The sequence below is a fragment of the Carassius gibelio genome, chromosome A1, assembly GCF_023724105.1.
Source record: "Carassius gibelio isolate Cgi1373 ecotype wild population from Czech Republic chromosome A1, carGib1.2-hapl.c, whole genome shotgun sequence".
In the NCBI taxonomy this organism is placed as follows: Eukaryota; Metazoa; Chordata; class Actinopteri; order Cypriniformes; family Cyprinidae; genus Carassius; species Carassius gibelio.
The window spans coordinates 36807819-36828321 of NC_068371.1; the positions used below are offsets into that span (position 1 = coordinate 36807819).

At 37.9% G+C, this 20503-nt stretch overlaps 1 protein-coding gene and 1 long non-coding RNA gene across 4 annotated transcripts; one reads left to right on the forward strand and one right to left on the reverse strand.

Moving 5' to 3' along the window:
- Positions 1 to 322: 322 nt before the first annotated feature.
- On the reverse strand, positions 323 to 16329 carry LOC128019886 (somatostatin receptor type 5-like). Of its 3 annotated transcripts, XM_052606210.1 has the most exons (4): positions 15963 to 16302; positions 13548 to 14676; positions 12190 to 12213; positions 3566 to 3926 (listed from the first exon to the last, which is right to left on the reverse strand). In XM_052606210.1, the coding sequence occupies exons 2-4, from the start codon at positions 14667 to 14669 to the stop codon at positions 3843 to 3845; spliced, it is 1230 nt and encodes a 409-aa protein (XP_052462170.1). In that variant the 5' UTR covers positions 14670 to 14676; positions 15963 to 16302; the 3' UTR covers positions 3566 to 3842. The 3 variants fall into 3 exon arrangements, with proteins under 3 accessions (XP_052462180.1, XP_052462164.1, XP_052462170.1); XM_052606220.1 differs by lacking the exon at positions 12190 to 12213 and having other exon boundaries at positions 323 to 3926; positions 15963 to 16329; XM_052606204.1 differs by lacking the exon at positions 12190 to 12213 and having other exon boundaries at positions 323 to 3701.
- LOC128019911 (uncharacterized) lies at positions 6257 to 8641 on the forward strand. The gene is made up of 3 exons (XR_008185258.1): positions 6257 to 6311; positions 6440 to 6504; positions 7210 to 8641. It is a non-coding gene; the product is annotated as an uncharacterized LOC128019911 (long non-coding RNA).
- Positions 16330 to 20503: the final 4174 nt, after the last annotated feature.

Sequence of the window (20503 nt, forward strand, 5' to 3'; positions counted from 1 at the left end):
GAAAGTGGCTTAGAAGCACAAAAGGTTATGTCATCTTGGGCAATATGGCTAATTTGAAATGAGTGTGCATCCAGGTGGTCCGACGCAAGCCAGGCTTCTGTCATCGAGATGAATGGAAAATGCTAACAGGCTAAGTCTCTCCTTCAATCTACTGCTATTCAAGTCTGGTCTGGTTATTGGTAAGTAAAGATGTGTTACACGAGTAGCAGAAACATTGCCTGACAAAATCTTGGTACTATGTGACCTGAATGCAACAGCTAAATATATAACTCAGAAAAAAAACCTGACATGGAGAATGAAAGAAAAACCAAGAGCAGATGGCTAATGAATACATTGTTTTATTTAGACAAAAACATAGTACAACTTAAATATTTGATTCTCATTTAATGAGGTCTGGTGATTAATTTCATAAGTAATAATGGCATCAGTTTTTTTCTGATAGTAAGTGTTAATGTTTAAGAGTGCAATATATGATCTGAAGGGACTTTTTCAGAAGTTTTCTGCAATTGAAACTTTTCTTACACAAATGTCACAGGTTCCTGATAAGGATCCCAAAAACAAATGAATAACAGCAAGTGAGTAATCATTTAAAAGTAATACTAATACCAACAGCATTGCTGAACATGACATTTGCGCAGCATCTCTTCAGCACAGAGTGATTTGTTAATGCGTCATTCACAGTTTGAAGGCACCGCCGACACGTGCCTAAAACACTTCCAACAAGTCTAAAATCAAACAAGTCTTTGGGTTTAAGAAAAAAAGATGAAGTATTGATCTTGAAGCTTGCTGGCTGACATGAACAGGCCTTAAATATGCCTGCTGAATTATGAGTGTCATCAGAGGCACATCTAGCATTAACAAAGCAATGCACATTCTTCATATAGCGTTTATGGACAGCTAAATACACATGCTGACACGCAGAATACATAAACACTGTTGCACAAGGAAGAGCTTTGTTGCTAAGGCATTGAAGCCATTTCTAGAAGCTTCCACCAATGGTAAGGAAGGGTGGCAGCACTGGATGGGTTCATCTGTACATCAAACATCAATAGAAATCACTTCAGAAAGGCAATGCTAACATTTGTTGGTGTGGTTTCCATTATACTGGCAGTAACTTTACAATAACATTACATAGTGACATTAAAAAGTGTTCTTAAATATAAACCATATGAATACTTATAAACATTTACCAATGAAGCAAATGAATGGAAATAGCCCCCATCAATAAACGACGAGGGAAGTTAAACAACAAAGAAAGCAAACAACGGGTTGTGTCTCTAAGGCCTTTACACACGCCTCACATTTTCAAATGTCTGATAGTTTGATCTGGGACAAGAAAAGGCACTTTGCTACATTTGGCAGAGAGCAGAGGACCGTTTAAACACGTCAATACAGATCAGGAAATGCAATCTTGACCCTTATACTCCACAACCCTTGAGCACCACACCCTGAAGTACTTTAAAGCCCCAGTTTCCACAGATTCCCAGGCCCTAGGACATGTGAACGCTAGCCAGGATCCTGATGTCCAGAAGCTATCTTTCACATCTCATTCTACCTGTCTGTGCAAGTCCCCAGATGGGGAAAGGGAAGTTTCTGCCCAGAGATGAGGCGCTCCCAGTCGGTCAAGGGTCAACGGCTGCGTTCCCTGTATTCACATGATAAGTCCAACCATAATGGTGTTATGTTGCTGACCCCCAGAAGAAGATATAAAAAAAAACATGTTTGCCTTGCAGGTGTTCAACCTACATACTGCAACCAAAAGATGAACAGAGAGAAGCATTCACTGTGTTTTACACACATCTCTCTCTGAAAACCATTAGTATCTCTGATAGTTTCATATGAAAATTCATATGGCAATAACATTGTTATCTCAAGTAAATACATTTTTTAATGGTTTTATTTTTAGTTAGCAATAAGAAACCGGCTGATTTGCGAAATTTGCATTACGTGGTTTTAACACGTAATGTGATTGGATTCATTTTGATCTGTTTAAAAGGGAATGTTAAAGATGGCTGCCAGTATTAGAATGTGTTTCCAAGTATTACATCAAACGTCTTGGAGTTGTGTTGTGCTTTTCCAAGTTTAGACTGCTGAAGTTGAAAGGAACACAGCATGTTAGTCTTTGTTTTTGAAGGACATTGAGACACAGTACCATCCCAAAGGCTGTGCCAAGTGTGCGACCGCACAGGGCCTCGCGCCTCTAGAGGGCCTCGCTTCTTGACCTGCATTTTATGTTGTTTTTCCACCCATTTTGTCCTTTAAAAGACTAAAATAGTCATAGCTGATAGACAGTATAAGACACTGTGTACAAGACTGAGTAAAGCTGTTTGTGGTTGGGATGATAAAGTTTTAAAAGTTCAACTTTTAGGCTGGACGCCTCAGTGTTTCATCAGCGCTCGTCAATGATGATCAAGATCCAATCAAATCAAAGTAGGCGGGACTTACTGTCACTGTCACAATGCAACAAGTTCATGGAAACATGTAACAAGTATTGTATTAGAAAACTGTTCATCTAGTGATGCAAACTACTCAACTTCTGATGAAATTTCACCATTTTTAATTGAAAATAAGTGATCATGATTAAATCGTAATGAACGTGACGAGACGTTTGCGTTTTCGACTATTAGACATACGAATTAGTGATTACTACTTCACATATGACTACAAACTTAGAACTTATTTTAAAATTCCCTTAAATCACTTTTAAACCTTTAATTGCTTTATTATTATTATTATTATTATGTAACAGATCTTATGACCCTTATAAGCGTGTGCATGATCGATCAGATGTGTGTTAAAGTACACACGAATGGGGCTCACACGTCACCAGTTTTTCACAATCAGCTGTAGCAGGTAGCTACAAATAATACATTTTCTTTGAGTGTGTGTTTCTTTTCTGTTCACTTCACATTAATCATTTGATCGTAGAGGAGAAAGAGAAAAGGTTATTTTGTGTTTAATGCAGGGAAATTGATCAAATGTTTCTGTTGTGTGTGTGTGTGTGTGTGTATATGTGTGTGAAAAGCAATATACCAACATTCATCATCTCTAAATCCCCTTCACTTGCATCTGAAGCCCTGTCTCTTTTTTAAATCCCTCTTGTTTTCTCATCCTTTTTTAAAAACTCTATTTAAAAGTTGGGCCCAAAAGTCTGAGACAAAAGTCATTTAAACCAGAAAATTTACTGAAGATGTTTGGATTTTGAAAAATGTAAAACAGATAAATGTAAAGTGACATAAAACAGGAAATATTTCAGACTTCTTATTAGGTCATGCTGGAAGAAGTCTGCACTAAAAATTGCTTTGCTGATATTATATTTTGTGTTGAAATTCTTAAAAATATTAAACAGACTGGCCTCAGACTAAAGATTTTAAATAGTGTTTTACACAAATTTACAAAGAGTAATTCTTAGCTGATTAAATATTTTAAAGCTTTTAAATTGAACATAGAATTTCCCAAGCCATTTTAAAATTACTGATATTTCCAGGTTTTCCATTTTCCAGCATGAAACACGGCGCCCTCCACCCAAAACAAAGAATCCTGGCATTGTTCGGATGGGCTCTCACGGCCCGCTGGGGTCACAGGTCACGGCTGGAGCTGGGCGTGGCAACGAGGGGCACCGGGTGGAGGCTGAGCTCTGCTGTGTGGGAAGGCGGAGTCACTGGCACACTCAGGGGTGTGGCTTGAGGCTCAGGCCACACCTTCCACAAAAAAGCCAGAAGGAGAGACAGGTGGACATACAGACAAATTGAAGGGATGAATGGAGAGACGATAAGACAAATAGAGCACAGGAAAGGAGACGAAATAAAGATGGAAACGACAGACAGAGAGAGAAACAGCGTTTAGAGTGTGGACTGGCCAATGATCTGGGGTCTTGCAGGCTGAGGCTTCTCAGATGCGCTCATGCAAGACTGTAACTGCAGATCCTGCAGAAACACAGAACAGGACAGACAGTGGCACCTCTGCACTGTGTGTGTGTCGATGATGATGTTTTGCAGTTTAGAAAACCAGCAATTATTGATGCAATAACAATTCTGATATTAGTTATTTTGGACCCAGTTTTTTCAGCATTTCTCTATTTGTGTTCCACTGAGAAAACAACAGCATCGTAGAGAGTAAATAATGACAGCGTTACATTTTTAGGTGAACTATCCCTTTAAATTGCACATGCAAAAATAGAAACCTAACAAGCACAACATTCTGCCGTTCCCTTTTCCCAACGTTTTAAGCCATTTTCACATCTTTTTTCTTTCTTCCTGTTTTTCATTCTGTAGACTAACATGTTCTTTCTGGTGCACAATGTGGTTCTAATTCAGCCTCCGAGATTCCCTGCTGATACTCTTTAAAACTGAGAGAGAGAGAAAGAGAGACAGATAACCAACCAATCTACCGGAATGATACTGGAGATGGGGCTCGGATGCAGGATCTGTGAACCTCAACTAGGACTGGCCTGCATTTCCACAGACGCGAGAGACAAATATTAAATGCAACATTTACATCAGAAGATGTATTTAAATAAATGTATTCATTAATTTATTTAATTCTAAATTGTATAATATTTTTATTTCATATATTTAATTCTAAGTTACATGATATTCATATGATTTTTTGGTTTATTTATACACTCATATATATAATGAGGCCACTTTTTTAGGTACACCTGTTCAATTGCTTGGTAACACAAATTGCTAATCAGTCAATCACATGGCAGTAACTCAATGAAGTTCAAGCCGAGCATCAGATTTTAAGTGACTTTGAACGTGGAATGGTTATTGGTGACAGAGGAGCTGGTCTGAGTATTTCAAAAACTGCTGATCTACTGGGTTTGTCAAGCACAAACATTTTTTTGGGTTTACAGAGAATGTTCCGAAAAATAGAAAATACACTCTAAAAAACGCTGGGTTGTTTTTTCAACCCAACTGCTGGGTTGAGGCCGTTGGATAGGACTTTGGGATGTTTTAACCCAAGTTTGGGTTGAAAATAAGGTTTAAAAAAAAAAAGTTTAACCCAGCGGGTCTGGGTTGAGGACGCGGACGTGAAGGAGAGCACGCACGTCACGTCAAGATCGTACGTCTCCAGTGCGAGCAGCCGCCATTTTCTCAGCGTGATAGAAGCGAGAAGCGAGTGAAAGACTATGGTAAGTAAATATTCAAAATGTAAAGTTATCTTTTATTGTTTACCCGGTTGTATGAAAGGCGGAAGGTTTTATGAAAGGCGGAAACAAAGGAGCTTAACGTTATATATATATATATATATATATATATATATATATATATATATATATATATATATATATATATATTAAAAAAAAAAAACGGACGCGGTTTTCGCCTCAGACATGGAGGTCTTAACTGCCTCATGTAACGGTACTGAACGAAGGATGTACTTTTAATATAACGTCTGTGAATGTATTTTGTCATATTTACATAAGATTTTACATTATCTGTACTTTTTGAGGCGTTAACAGATGGTTATGGTCACGGTTACGCTCATGTGAATTTGTCTTTTTTTTCGCGGTTAAACTGAATGTGTGTTTGTCTCCTAAAGGAAATGGCATTGTGTAGTAAAGACTAGCATAATTATTTTGAGGCTGTTGAAGTGGTTACTGTTAAAAGTATGTTTTACATGTAATATTTCTTCTCGAGCTCCTGTCTTCCTTGTCCTCGCGCTGAGAGTTAAAGACACAGAAGCTGTTTGTGTGAGGAGTCACAGACCTGTGTGAGGATGAGGAGGAGGTGTTCTTCTGAAGAGAGGGACAGACAGTTTAAGGAGAGTAAACTTCAGAATAACATCAAGTTATCTTTATTTTTACTAAGACTAAAATAATGTGTGTGTTTTTTTAGATGTTGCAATCCAGAGACAAGATAACTTCATTCTTTTGAGACTGATGTAAGTTAAGTTATTATTACTTTTTTTTTTAGAAAATTAATGTTTATGTTGTGTCCTGCCTGTTAACTTCACATTTTGATGCAAAAACAGTGTGATTTTATATATATATATATATATATAATGTCTGTATGTGTGTATATATATGTATGTATATGTTAATATTTTATTGAAACCATTGATGTCCCTCTTTGCAGAACTCAAACTAACTGGAGTTAAGGACACACAAGTCTGCTTGTGTGAGGAGGTGGTTTTCTCAGCTTCTTCTGAAGAGAGGGAAAGATAGTTTAAGGCAAGTAAACTTCATAATTTCATGTTATCAGTTGTTGTTGTGTTTTACTAAGAGTAAAATAATGTTTGTTTTTTGTTTTTGTAGATGTTAAAAGCAAGAGACATGGGAGAGCATCATTCCTTTGAGATTTTATGTAAGTTATTTTTAGAAAATAAATTTTTCTGTTGTCTCCTGCCGGTTTACTTCACATTTTGATGCAACAACAGTGTGATTACGTGCTCATTTCATTAAGACCATTGATGTCTGTGTTTTTTATTGCAGAAATCAAACCAAGTTTGGAGTTGTCTGATTTGGAGAGTCATTATTCTTGGTCTTCGCTCTTAGAGGTAAAGTTCACACAAAAAATAATTTACTTGCCCTCAAGTCATTCCAAACCTATAAGACTTTTGTCTGTCTTTACAACATAACTTAATATATTTTTAGTTTTCTCATAATATTTGTTAATCCATTTATAGTTTAGATAATCAGTATTTTCAAGCTTCATAAATATAGAGTTATTGTAGAAGTAAATTCTGATATTTATATATGAATACATCTTAAATTATATGATAGCAAACATGTATGTTCAAAATAAAATACTGGTCTCCCAGACCAGCAATGGAGGACACAAAAAGAGAATATTAAATATATTCGTATGCTTTCCAAAAAATGAGCAGAGTTTGTATGAGTCTGGAAAAACATGGGGAGAGTAAATTATGAACATTTTAATTATTTGGTGAACTAACGGTTTGAAGAGCAGCCCTCCACGTACATGAACATTTGTGAGGTATGTGAATGTCATGTCTGTTTTAATGTTTCAGTAAAGAAGCTTTCTGAAAGCGATATTTATTCAAACAGTATCACCTGTCCTCACACTAGTGCTGCCATTATAGACTTCATGAGAGCTGTGATAGACAGACATTAAACAACCACACAAAGTGTTGAAACTTTAAAACCGATTATTTACCTATCCTTACGGATGTGAATACACATCTACCTGAAAATCCATAGTTTAATTAAATGTTTAATTTTTTCAAATGTGTTTCTCTTAGGCCACTGATGAAGAACAGGCGGTGTTTGGGATGAATGCTGATCAGAGAGGAGAATCTTCTTTCCCCTAAACTGATGCAGCGGTGGTTTTAAAGGAGGACGCTGCCCTGGATGATGTAGAAGATGGGGCTTCTTCATGACTACATCAGTTATGCTAAAGAGATCATGAAAATTGACCGTGATGCATGATCTGTATTCATGGACTATGAAACAAACTGTAAGTGTATAATTTGTTAAAAAAAAAAAAGTTAAATGCTTTTTCTGTGTTGTTTAGTAGAAGAGTTTACACTCTGTCATTCATACACCTGCTCACATTCTTTCACACACACACACACACACACACACACACACACACACGCGTCTGTTAAATGTTATAATATCAAAGTTAATGTTGTGATTTATTTGTGTACTGTCATGCCAGAATAGTTAGAAAAAAACCTAACTAATTGTAAATTTATTGTATGTGTTTTCGTATATTTTTATACAATATATACAATTGAACAAAGTCCAATTTGATCTTAAGTTATGTTCATCAAATGTTCAATGCTTTGTTTATGAACTCTGTAGCTGTTAATGCCATCCTTTTCTGCATTTCTTTTAACATGTTACTTTTTGACTTTTCTCTTGTTTTTAATAAATATTTTCCTTTTGATAATTATTATTTGTGTGTAAAAGTGATATTTAAAATGAACAACATTTGTAGGTTTAATGCCTAGCTCAATTTGGGTTAATTTTAACGTAGAAATGCATTGTTTCCCCACATGGCTGCACTCTGCGAGTTTATTTTCTGCCAGCAGGAGGCGCTAAGAGCGGGAGAGGTAGGTTTCTCCGGTAACGGCTGCAGAGCGGTGCTGAGCTCACAAACGCTGCCTTATCAAGCACATGCGAAATGATATCGAACATTTTCTAAATACAGTAGTTTTCCTTCTGAAATACAGTGATAAAAAACACCCGCTCTGGTTTTTGAAACCCTGCAATATAGTCATTTTAAACCATAAAAAATGGCAACCCAGCAGGCTGGGTTAAATATGATTACCCAACTGGTTGGGTTAAAACAACCCAGCGCTGGGTTCGTCCCTTTTTGACCCAGCGCTGGGTTGTCAAAATAACCCAAATTGGGTTGTTTTCAACCCAGCAGTTTTTAGAGTGTATCCAGTGAGGGGCAGTTGTGTGGACGAAAATGCCTTGATGTCAGAGGAGAATGGGCAGAATGGTTCGAGATGGTAGAAAGGCAACAGTAACTCAATGAATCACTCAATAGTTCCAACCAAGGTATGCAGAATACCATCTCTGAACACACAACACTTTGAACCCTGAAACAGATGGACTACAGCAGCAGAAGACCACACCGGGTGCTGTTCCTGTCTGCTACGAACAGGAAACAGAGGATACAATTCACACAGGCTCACCAAAATTGGACAATAAAACATTGGAAAAACGTTGCCTGGTCTGATGAGTCTTGATTTCTACTGCGACATTCAGATGGTAGAGTCAGAATTTGGTGTAAAGAACATGAAAGCATGGATCCATCATGCCTTGTTACTACTGTGCAGGCTGGTGTAATGGTGTGGGGGATATTTTCTTGGCACACTTTGGGCCCCTTAGTACCATTTGAGCATTGTTTAATGCCACAGCCTACATGTGTATTGTTGCTGACCATGTCCATCCCTTTATGACTACAGTGTACCCTGTATGATCCTCTGATGGCTACGTCCAGCAGGATAACACACCATGTCACCAAGCTCAAATGATCTCAGACTGGTTCCTTGAACATGACAATGAGTTCACTTTACTCAGATGGTCTCCACAGTCACCAGATCTCAATCCAAGAGAGCATCTTTGGGATATGGTGGAACAGGAGATTCTCATCATGGATGTGCAGTCGACAAATCTGGAGCAACGAAGTGATGCTATCATGACAATAAGGACCAAGATCTCAAAGGAATGTGTTCAACGCCTTGTTGAATCTATGCCACGAAGAATTAAGCCAGTTCTGAAGGCAAAAGGGGGTCAAACCCGGAACTAGCAAGGTTTCTCTAATAAAGTGGCCAATGAGTGTATATATACACTCACCTAAAGGATTATTAGGAACACCATACTAATAATGTGTTTGACCCCCTTCAATCAGTTGATGGAGATTTGTGGGATGCACATCCAGGGCACGAAGCTCCCGTTCCTCCACATCCCAAAGATGCTCTATTGGGTTGAGATCTGGTGACTGTGAGGGCCATTTTAGTTCAGTGAACTCATTGTCATGTTCAAGAAACCAATTTGAAATGATTCGAGCTTTGTGACGTGGTGCATTATCCTGCTGGAAGTAGCCATCAGAGGATGGGCACATGGTGGTGATAAAGGGATGGACATGGTCAGAAACAATGCTCAGGTAGGCCGTGGCATTTAACCAATGCTCAGTTGGCACTAAGGGGCCTAAAGTGTGCCAAGAAAACATCCCCCACACCATTACACCACCATCAGCAGCCTGCACAGTGGTAACAAGGCATGATGGATCCATGTTCTCATTCTGTTTACGTCAAATTCTGACTCTACCATCTGAACATCTCAACAGAAATCTAGACCCATCAGACCAGGTAACATTTTTCCAGTCTTCAACTATCCAATTTTGGTGAGCTTGTGCAAATTGTAGCCTATTTTCCCAATTTGTAGTGGAGATGAGTGGTACCCGGTGTGGTCTTCTGCTGTTGTAGCCCATCCACCTCAAGGTTGTGAGTGTTGTGGCTTCACAAATGCTTTGCTGCATACCTCGGTTGTAACGAGTGGTTATTTCAGTCAAGGTTGCTCTTCTATCAGCTTGAATCAGTCAGCCCATTCTCCTCTGACCTCTAGCATCAACAAGGCATTTTCACCCACAGGACTGCCGCATACTGGATGTTTTTCCCGTTTCACACCATTCTTTGTAAACCCTAGAAATGATTGTGCGTGAAAATCCCAGTAACTGAGCAGATTGTGAAATACTCAGACCACTCGGCCCGTCTGGCACCAACAACCATGCCACGCTCAAAATTGCTTAAATCACCTTTCTTTCCCATTCTGACATTCAGTTTGGAGTTCAGGAGATTGTCTTGACCAGGACCACATCCCTAAATGCATTGAAGCTACTGCCATGTGATTGGCTGATTAGATAATTGCAATAATGAGAAATTGAACAGGTGTTCCTAATAATCCTTTAGGTGAGTGTGTATATATATAATTACATATATAGAAAATATATATAATTAACAAAACCTTTATGTAATATATTCATATTTATTAGATATATTTCAGTTTAGAGATGAATTTAAATGAAACAATTTTATTTCATGAAGATGGTGTGATCTAATGGGAACAATCTACTTTTTGTTTTTATGCTAAGGTGATTTGTTGTTCTGATAAATTTTTAATTAGTGATGTTGGGTTTGTGGATCAAGACCAGCAGGTTTAAAGAGCCATTGCCAAGCTAATTTTATTTATTTATTTATTTTGCTTTGTAAGCATGCAGAATGAAGCCAAATTGGCCTCCAGCTCCAGCAGCACTCAATGTTGGTGAAAAAGGGCTAAAAGACAGAGAGTGAATGTGTTTCTGTAGCGTCTCCAGCAATCAGATGGAGTATCAGTCAAAGCAGCCTGCCACAGAGAGACATTAGAGCTGATATCCACTCTGCAGATGCAGTAATGACTTAAAGGGACTGGCTTTTTCACATCAGATGCTGTGATGTCCATCAAAGACCAGGGATTCTTCAGTCGTACAGACCTGATTCAGTCTCTAGAGCTGTACTGCTCTGATTTCCCCACCGAAGGAACGATGGGTTCCTCTGATCTCAATCCCGGAAGGACACGCTAATAATACACTCACATTTACTTTACTCATTTATGGTCCACTTGGGCAAGCTGACATTGAAATATTAACATTTCATCATGTCTTCTACTAGGGCTGAGAAATATGATAAAAATATGGGTGTGTATATTGATTATCGCAACAACAACTTCAAGTGTGGTTCATCTAATTACAAGTGAATAAATATTTTTTTATATAGTTTTATATACTTTTTTTGTCATAATATATTATATTTTCTGAAGAATTATCTATTGGTTGACTTCAATCAAGGTCCAATTAAAATAATTACTTTGTATAGTGTATATGTAGACTATTTATTGTCAATTATTCATCATCTCTTCTACTCGGACTGAGAAATATGATAAAATATAGGTGATGAAAATGTGTGTGTGTTTCAACCAATTCAAGTGGGGTTCATCCAATCACAAACTAAAGTTTTTATCTGTTGGATTTCAAATGATAATTGAATGATTTTCAATAACTATAAATATGTTTAATGTCAGATAACTTGGTGGTAATATTTTATGCATGTTTGTTTAGCAAATAGATAAATAAATAATTGGGTTATTTTGACAATTGTTTGACTTTTTCCTTCAAATTAGAAAAGTTGTAATGACATCAAAACTTTACACTAATACATATGAATGTATGTATTGACAAAAGCTCTCTTGTTGTTGTGATTTATAATAAATGAATCATTGATGTAAGATTTTGGTCATCGCTCAGCCCTTTCTTTCTTTCATTCTTTCACTCACAAACACACACAGATGCTAATATACTTGGACATTGGGAATGTTTATTAGGAACATATGAGTGTTGTCCCTAAGGGCACTAAAGGGGCTAGAACTGATGGACAAGAAGACACACACACACACACACACAATCTCTCTCTCTCTCTCACCCCATTTGCTGCTCACTAAATCAATTTCACTGAGATTGTCTCTTTGGGGAGGGAGGAAGGAGCAACATGTTGGCAGCTGTATGAGAATGTAAAATTCTCAGCATGTTTGTAATCTACAGAGAAGCCATAAAAATACCAGAGATGGGCTAAAAACCAATTGGCCCAAACTGTACCGTTTGTTTTTCTTCTAGAAAACAGTTTAAAGGAATAATTTACCAAAAAGTAACACTTCTGTCAACATTTACTCACCCTCACCATGCACCAAACCCTTCCCTGGAACACAAAACATTAAATCATAATATTCAAAATGTTAAAATAGACTTTTGAATTCTATCAAGATAATATGATTTAAATTATTTAAGTCTTATGAATTTTTGGTTGTCCTTTTTGTTCATATGCATTGATTGTTATACCAGATTTAATTTTTTTTTTATGGGTGAACTATGCCTTGGACAACTTTAGATAACTTTTAGTAACACTTTACAATAAGGTCTCATTAGTTAGCATTAGTTAATGCATTCATTAACAATGACAAATACATTTGTTGAAGCATTTATAAATCTTTAACATTAGATTCTATTATACATTTTTAGTTCATGTTAGCTCATGCCAGTTACATAGTATTAATTGATACAACTTTTGATTTTAATAATGAATTTGGTAAGTGTTAATATTTAAAATGAACTAATATTAATAAATGCTTTGGAATTATTTTTCATTGTTGGTTAATGTAGCAAATGTAACTTTATTGTAAACTGAACTTTTATGAGCTAAAACATTCAAGATTTCAGACAATGCAAATAACAGAATGTCTAAAGGCAAGTTTACACAACAATATACTATATATGGAAACATTTGTACTATTTTTGCGTATAGATTACAATGGTGTCAAAATGGTTCCCATTCACACAGATCCACAAAACAAATATAATCGCTGTATAATGCTTACCATGCCAGTAGTTGGGTATATCAATTTGTAAATAAACACTACACATCTATGCGTGCAATCTTCTAAAGTGTGGTGAATACAAATGTTGTTTTGGTTGTCAAGTACCGAACATCCGAACATGTAATATGCATGCACATGACGTCACCATTTTCACAAATTTGCATTTTGTAGTTTACAAAGAGATGATAATACTATCGTTTTCACTAAAAACTTGCACTTTGAAACCCAAATTCAAAAGTTAACATTTTCATGAACCCAAAACGCTGTCGTTGTGTAAATGAATGACCAAAAGTTTGTCTTTAGTTGGAAATAGTGTTGTGTAAACGCCCCCTTAGACTAAGATTGTTTACATTTTAGCTATATAAACAAGGCCTGACAACAGTAACGTGTTAATGAATGTGATAAATTCAAAATTCTTAATGCGTTAAAATGATTTAACGCTAATAAATTACTGAAGCACACAAATTTGCTTCTTTAATGTAAGCTTGTCAGTTTGAGCAAGCTGACAATGAATAAATGGTGTGTTTAATTTCACGTTAAGTGTGCGATTAATTGCACAAAAATGGGTGCGATTGATCAGAATTATTTTTATCTACTGACAGCCCCAAAATAAACATTCAGCAGAAATATGTGAAATGTGCTTTCAGAGTGACTGTACCTGGCTGCCCTGTACGTGTCCATTAACGTCATTGTTCCGAGGCGTCATGAACGTATCGTGGGTCGTCGTTTTCTCCGTCCGAGGCACACTGGGATCGCCATCCTCCACGCCGTTTGTCTTGCGCACGCACAGCACCTTCCTGAAACTCTGCTTGAAGTTGTCGGACAAGAACCCATAGAGTAGCGGATTGGCACAGCTGTTGGCATACGACAGGATGACGGCGAAAAAATACACCCCTGCCATCACGCTGTTCTCCGGGAGTATGAAGACTAGGTTAACGATGTTGATGATGTAGAACGGCAGCCAGCAGAGGACGAACACCACCACGATCACCACCACCATGCGGGTCACCTTCCGCTCAGAGCGTCTGCGCTTCGTAAATCCCGCCCGCGCACCGGACGACTTCACCTTGACTACGATGAGCAGGTAACACATGCAGATGACCAGCAGGGGGCCGAAGAATCCGAGCGTAGCAGTGTAAAGTATGAATGCCATCGACCAAACATCTCGTGGCTCCGGCCAACTCATGTTGCATGAGTTAAACATGTCCTGAACGTCAGAGAATATCACCACGGGGAGAACAACGATGAAGGAAAACGCCCACACCGCTGCGCTAACTGCTTTAGCTACTCGTGGTCGGCGCCACCTAGTGGAGCGGATAGGATGCACTACTGCTAAATAGCGATCAATGCTCATCACTGTCAAACAGAAGATGCTTGTGAATTGATTTAATGAGTCAGCTGTCATAACGACGCGACACAGGAATGAGCCAAACGGCCAGTAGGACAGTACGTTTTGAGTCGTAAGGAAAGGGAGGCCCAAAATATACAACTCATCAGCCACGGCCAAGTTTAAAATGTAGATGTTTGTAACAGTTTTCATCTTAGCATAACGCAAAACTACGTAGATAGCCAGAGTGTTGCCAGTGAGTCCCACGATGAACACGGTGAATGATATGATTGCAGTAACCATCGTGCTGCTCCCTTGAAAAGGCATGCTTTGGTCGGACACATTGCCAGTGTAATTCCCAACCGGAGTTCCTGAAAATCCCAGTCCAAAGGTCGAAGAGTTATAATCCCCTTGGACTGACCCCACCCACCTGGATTTATTAAATGACTCCATTCTGGATCTGGAATGGACAGAAAGATAAAAAGGGTCAGAAATGAGTGGGAAAAGGATAAGTGACCGAGAGAGAGTTTAAAGCAGCAATGAATCCACAACAGCTCAGTGGAAAGGTTCATAGTTATGAGTGTGTTTGTGAGCAGGAGAGAATATGGCTTGTGTTCATTTCATGTGCTTGAGTCGGCTTGTATTACAGTGAGAGATCAGAGAGACTGAATCAGTGCAGATGATCACACCTCGGCTATAGAGATCAGAGCCAAAATAACAAACCCACACAAAGAGACTGAAGTGACAAAACGCATACATGCATTGGATATCTCTCTATTGCTCTCTGTCTCCTTTTTAATGTCTCTCCTCAGTGTTGCATAGAGGACGTTCATGCATTAAAAACATTTCTGTAAATTCTCACTCCCAAGCCATAAAATAATTTTCAACACAATAAAACCACACAGTCGTGCATTTAGACAACAGTCAGCTGAATAATGAAGGTAGATGTTAACCAAAAGTTTAAACTGTTCACAAGACAAGGTTGGGGCAAGTTGTCACGTGTTTTAAATGTATACATTTATACAGTTTATTACTTACAATAATTGTTGGCCATAAGAACGGATTGATATTTAAGCGTGATATATAGGCTGTCACATGTTTGTTGGTGCAGCTTGCGTTTCATAATTGTTTGTGTGTGTGCGTAAACTGACTTTAAGAGGATCAGAAAAGTTTGACAGATAGCCCAGTTACAAAAACAGTGGATTAAATATGATTTTATATTTTACATGTGTTTTTTTTTTTAGGACTTCACTGCTGGTGTATGCAGCTCACATCATTCACCCGCAGAATAAACGCACTGCTGCGTGGAAGCTCTCGACTGGATCTGTCTTACTACGAAACATTCGCTTACAAACTATCTGCTCTCACCTTGATGAAATCAGTCTGAAGTAATCAAAGATAGCGAGAACAAACGCCATGTGCCCGGATTTTTACATCATAGATGTAATTTACCATTTTTATTTAGAAACACTGCGTTAAAACTAAAATGCGTATTTTACGTTATTCGTCTGTGGTGAAATGAAAACGTATAGTGCGATAACACAAAACAACAGGGTATTAAAATTGCATTATTGGGCAATTCTAAACAACGTTTAAGAGTGTCTTATTTTGCGCAACCATTCAGTCGGAGTGTATTAACGAAAACATTCCTGTTGTAAGTTACGAATGTCCTTGCAGTTATTATTACAATATTTCTTAACTTGTTAACTAAAATTAAATCAATCCGAAACAATAAACTGTGCTTACCTGAGTAGCCTATGTATCAGTAAAACGCTGGAAAGTGTGAAACACCCCACGGAGGAGATGAGAGGAGGAGATAAATGTAAAAAACTCCTGGAAACATTGTGCAGGTTAAATCTGTCAGCAGCGTTATCTGATGAACCTCTTGCGTGCGCGCTCTCGCGCCAGTGTGTGGCTTCGCGACAGGTGATGGCATCTGATGCCCGATTCACTCTGAGATGGAGCTAAACCTGGAGAGAGAGAGAGAGAGAGAAAGAGAAAAGGATTGCAATCCTGCAGTCAAGTCGTGTGCGTGCTTCCTCACACATCAGGGTAATTATTATTTAACCGAAACATTTTCCAGACTGAAAAATATCTGCATTCTTCCAATTATATGGAGTTTAACATAGTGTTGTAATTATAGTTTCTGCATATTCAAATTCCACATGCAACTAGGGCCAATGAGATTTATGCGCAGTTTAAACTCCTCCTTCTTCACCTTATATGGCGTTGAGCGCCTCGCCGCTTCCAGAATGAAAACAAAGTTCGCATGCCTTGAACGGAAGATTTTATGTGAGTGAACCTTTTAGTTTTGGACAGTTCTTTAATTAATCTTATGAGAAGACTTATAATGGGGGTGTGAAGCGTGGGCTACTTTTATGATACTTTTGAAATCGTTTTTGACAGCGTTGAGTAACCGCACCCAGAATGAACGCAAAACAGACATCTTAAAGATGTTTATCAGATGATTGTACAGCAGATGCCTTCCAGATGAAGCGGTCTTTAAAAGACATCTTGCAGACATATATACGCGTGCCATCTGGGCTTTATCCATTAAAGTGAGTGGCGCGACCCATGTGGAGACTGCGAAAGTGTTGATTCATTACATGATCTGGAGGTAAATGTGCCGTGCCATTAACAAGATTAAATTAACTTTTAAGAAGTAGATGCAAAGGTGATGTGTACGGCTCACAGTTGTCTCCCTTCACACATGACATCTGTATATTGATCGCGACTCATTACATAATTCACCCCTAAGCGGGAATCAGAGTTCCTCTGCTCATATCTCACCTGCAGCTGGTTGATTTAGTCATAATTATGCAGTGAACAGATCCAACAAAAGAGCTTTGAGGTGTGGGTTGAGTTGAGGTACACAAAACACATCATCGCTCGGAAACAGATGGTGTTTTTCGTCACTGCATCACTGGGGAAATGATTTATTTTTAAAGTACCTATACCTAATATAGAATATTCATACTACCTGACAGATATCACTGAAATTAGACATTTTTGTAAGAAAAATCCCTCTGGCCCATGCTGTTCTTATCAACCCAAAACACTTCTGTCAATTATTTTGTATGATGGAGATGGCTGAAATTTTTGGAGGTCAGCATTTCACAAAAAAATATGCATACTTTCCTTCTATATAGTATGCAAATAATTAGAGATTTGTGACGTGTGCATCCAAAGATGAGTAAAATATTTTCGCTTTTGTTGTTAGTACATTAAAGAAGAAACAGTGGCAAATGAAATGTATGTAAACTGAAAAATGAAAGGGAATGTATGTAAACTGCATAATACCCACATATGTGGAGAAATTAACATTAACAGACTATATTTTGTGCACAAAACTGTGCACAAATGTCATCTTGTCATCTTGTCATGTCATCTTTAACAAGCACGTTAATGCATGGACATAGATTAATATTCAAACAAAATATCACAATAAATATAAAATATCTTGTTTGAATGTTACTCATAAACATTAACTTCTGTTGGTGCTCCTAGTAGATAGCGTAAAAATAAAAAAAATAAAAAATTTCTCCGTCAACACACAGACCATTTTAAGGGTGTTTGCTGCAGAGAAAATCCCAAAGATCCAGGAAACACACACACACACACACACACACACAGATCAATTAAAGTCGAGTTCCTTCATGCATGAGGCAGTTTTGAGCTTGACAAGTGCACAGTGGGATAATTACAGATATTGATTAGAATCTCTGCAAATCTTCAGCTGCTCTCTGATCCAGCGGTGTTTCCTAGACGGCTCTGACAGTCAGTGATCACCTTATCACCGGGTATTTTTAGGCTACCAATCTCTAAACTGATGCATAAAATGCATAAAATTGACATGTATTCAGTATTTCCCTCTAATGGTTCCCTCGAATCTTAGCTGGTGACAACAAGACTATGTACATAGAGACTATTTAGATTTAGAATTGTTTGGATTTTGTTGTTGTTGAACTAAGTTGCTCAGAAAAATATTGGTCAGCATTCATGTACAATTGTAGAAACTACCCTTCAACCTCTTCTTAACTGCTGATAGCCTCCCCTACTGGCCAAAAGCAATAGTGACTCTAATATTACTTGTGTCAGGTTCTTTTCTTCGTGTTTCCAAGGCTGTTGTGTTCAATACAATCAATTCTAAAACATTCTACAGTATAAAAGTGTTGATGAATACCTGATTAAGGTGTTTTCTGAAACCCTGAGATAGAAGCTTGTGGCAGAAGACGGCAGGTAAAGGGTTAATGGGGAGCTCTGTGGGGAGCGCAGGTGTTTCTGCTGCTGTAAACCATGTTAAGCAGTGACCTTTATGAAGAACATAATACTGTCTCCAGACATATTTAGAGTTTGTGAGTGTGTATTGAGGCAGGTGGTGGTATCTACCATGAAATGAGTGTTGATCTCTCTCTGCGTCTCCAGCAGTCTGATTCACTTACATTGCAGTTAGCATGGAAGATTTCCCCCGCTGCAGACATACAGTAAGAAACGGCTGAAGTGAGCTTATATCACCGGCCCAGTTCAATTCAGTGTAAAAACGCTGAATCGAAAGAGCTTCAGAAAAATTAAAATAACATTTCTGCAACATTAACACAATATTAAAGTACTGATAGTAATGCTTGCTGACACAAGCGAGGCTGTTTCTGGCCTGTGATTTGATATTTTATTCAAGCTTTGGGAGTCATAACTATAATTCATAAGATGTCTGCGTCATTGGATTTTGTGCTTAGTTGCCGTCACTATAGTGGTTCATTTACATTATGCTGTTATAGAGGGTAAAGATAGTTGACCTGCGTTTGGACCGAGGAAAACAGTCATTCCCAGGCTGCATTTTAATGGCATTTACTGTGTCTGCAGGCAACAAAAGACCCAGCTCTTATACAACAGATAGAATATAATCAGCCTCGTTGTATTAGCACGGTCTTCCTACCAATATTGTACGGTTTCACCACAATTTAAGCAGTGAAAATACATTTTATATCACCACTTTGATGTTTGATCTCAACACATTTATCCTTAGAAAGCCACTGCTGTAATCTTCTCGAGCACAAACACAGTTTTAAAAAATCTCCCTCCTTTAAAATAACCACATTTGCTTCGCAGCCTGAAATGAAGACGGACCGTTTTTATTTTATCCAGGTTTAGTTTGGAGAGACGTCCTGGTCCAGGGAGGGTCTGTGTTTTACCAAATACCTTCCTCTTCTTAATAATAGACTTCAGTGTGCTTCTATGCATTATCCATCTCCTGACTTGTGCGTGTCCACTACTTTATCCCCAAGATCTTTTGACAGTGCCTTGCCATACATAGCTGATTGTTTGCTTCAGTTACACTACCAAGACCTGAAACGCTCCACAGGAAAGATCTTTTCATGCTGAGTTGATCAAAATGAGCACAGCTTATCACAGTTGAAATGCTTTGTGTGTCACTGAGATCCTGACTGAGCTACAACCTGAGATCCTGACTGAGTTTACAAGTCATTTTTAGGAGGGGGTGATCCTTTATCCAACTTTATCCTTCCCGAAATTCAGTTATTTTTGTCTTTTCTTTTTTTTCTGACATGTTGCTGTTTTATCTTTCACATGGATGTAACAAAGTAAACATCTTAGATTTTAGATATGTTACCCCACTTTTATAATCACTTTTGCAAAAGCTGGATCTAATCACTTTTATGCTTTTCTGGGGTCAAAAGGTCTCGTGTGGGGGCTCTGGAATATTTCCTTGGGGAAAATTGGGGGTCTTGGGGGCAAAAAGGTTGAAAACTATGTTAAATTAAACATACACTGTATTTTAATGTCGTTTTTTAATTCTTCCCCCAACTAAACTAAGAGAGTTAGAAAACCTTTAAAGAACTACAGAGGGTTATAATGGGTTGTTTGCATGGCAATGGTGCTAAACCAAGAATCATTCACACCAAGAATGATAACTATAAAGATAACTATAAAGATAACGATATTAGCGTCCACACCATCGAACTATATTGTTTGTGTATTCTAAGCGGACGCGTGTCTGCTGCTTTAAATTCTCGAGCTCATTACAGCAGGATTGATTCTGATTGGTTGACAATGTTTTTATTGTTCATCAGAAGAAAAAAAAATCGTTCTGAAAGTGATTCCATTGATATTGTTTCTCTTTGCTTTTATCGTTATAGTTGTGGTGTGGATTCCGCTATTCTTTAATATTGAGAACGATTTTTAGAACTATATCTTTATCGTTATCTTTATAGTTATCGTGCTTGGTGTGAACGGGCCTTAAGGCTTTGATCACACAGAGAAACCAATGAAGA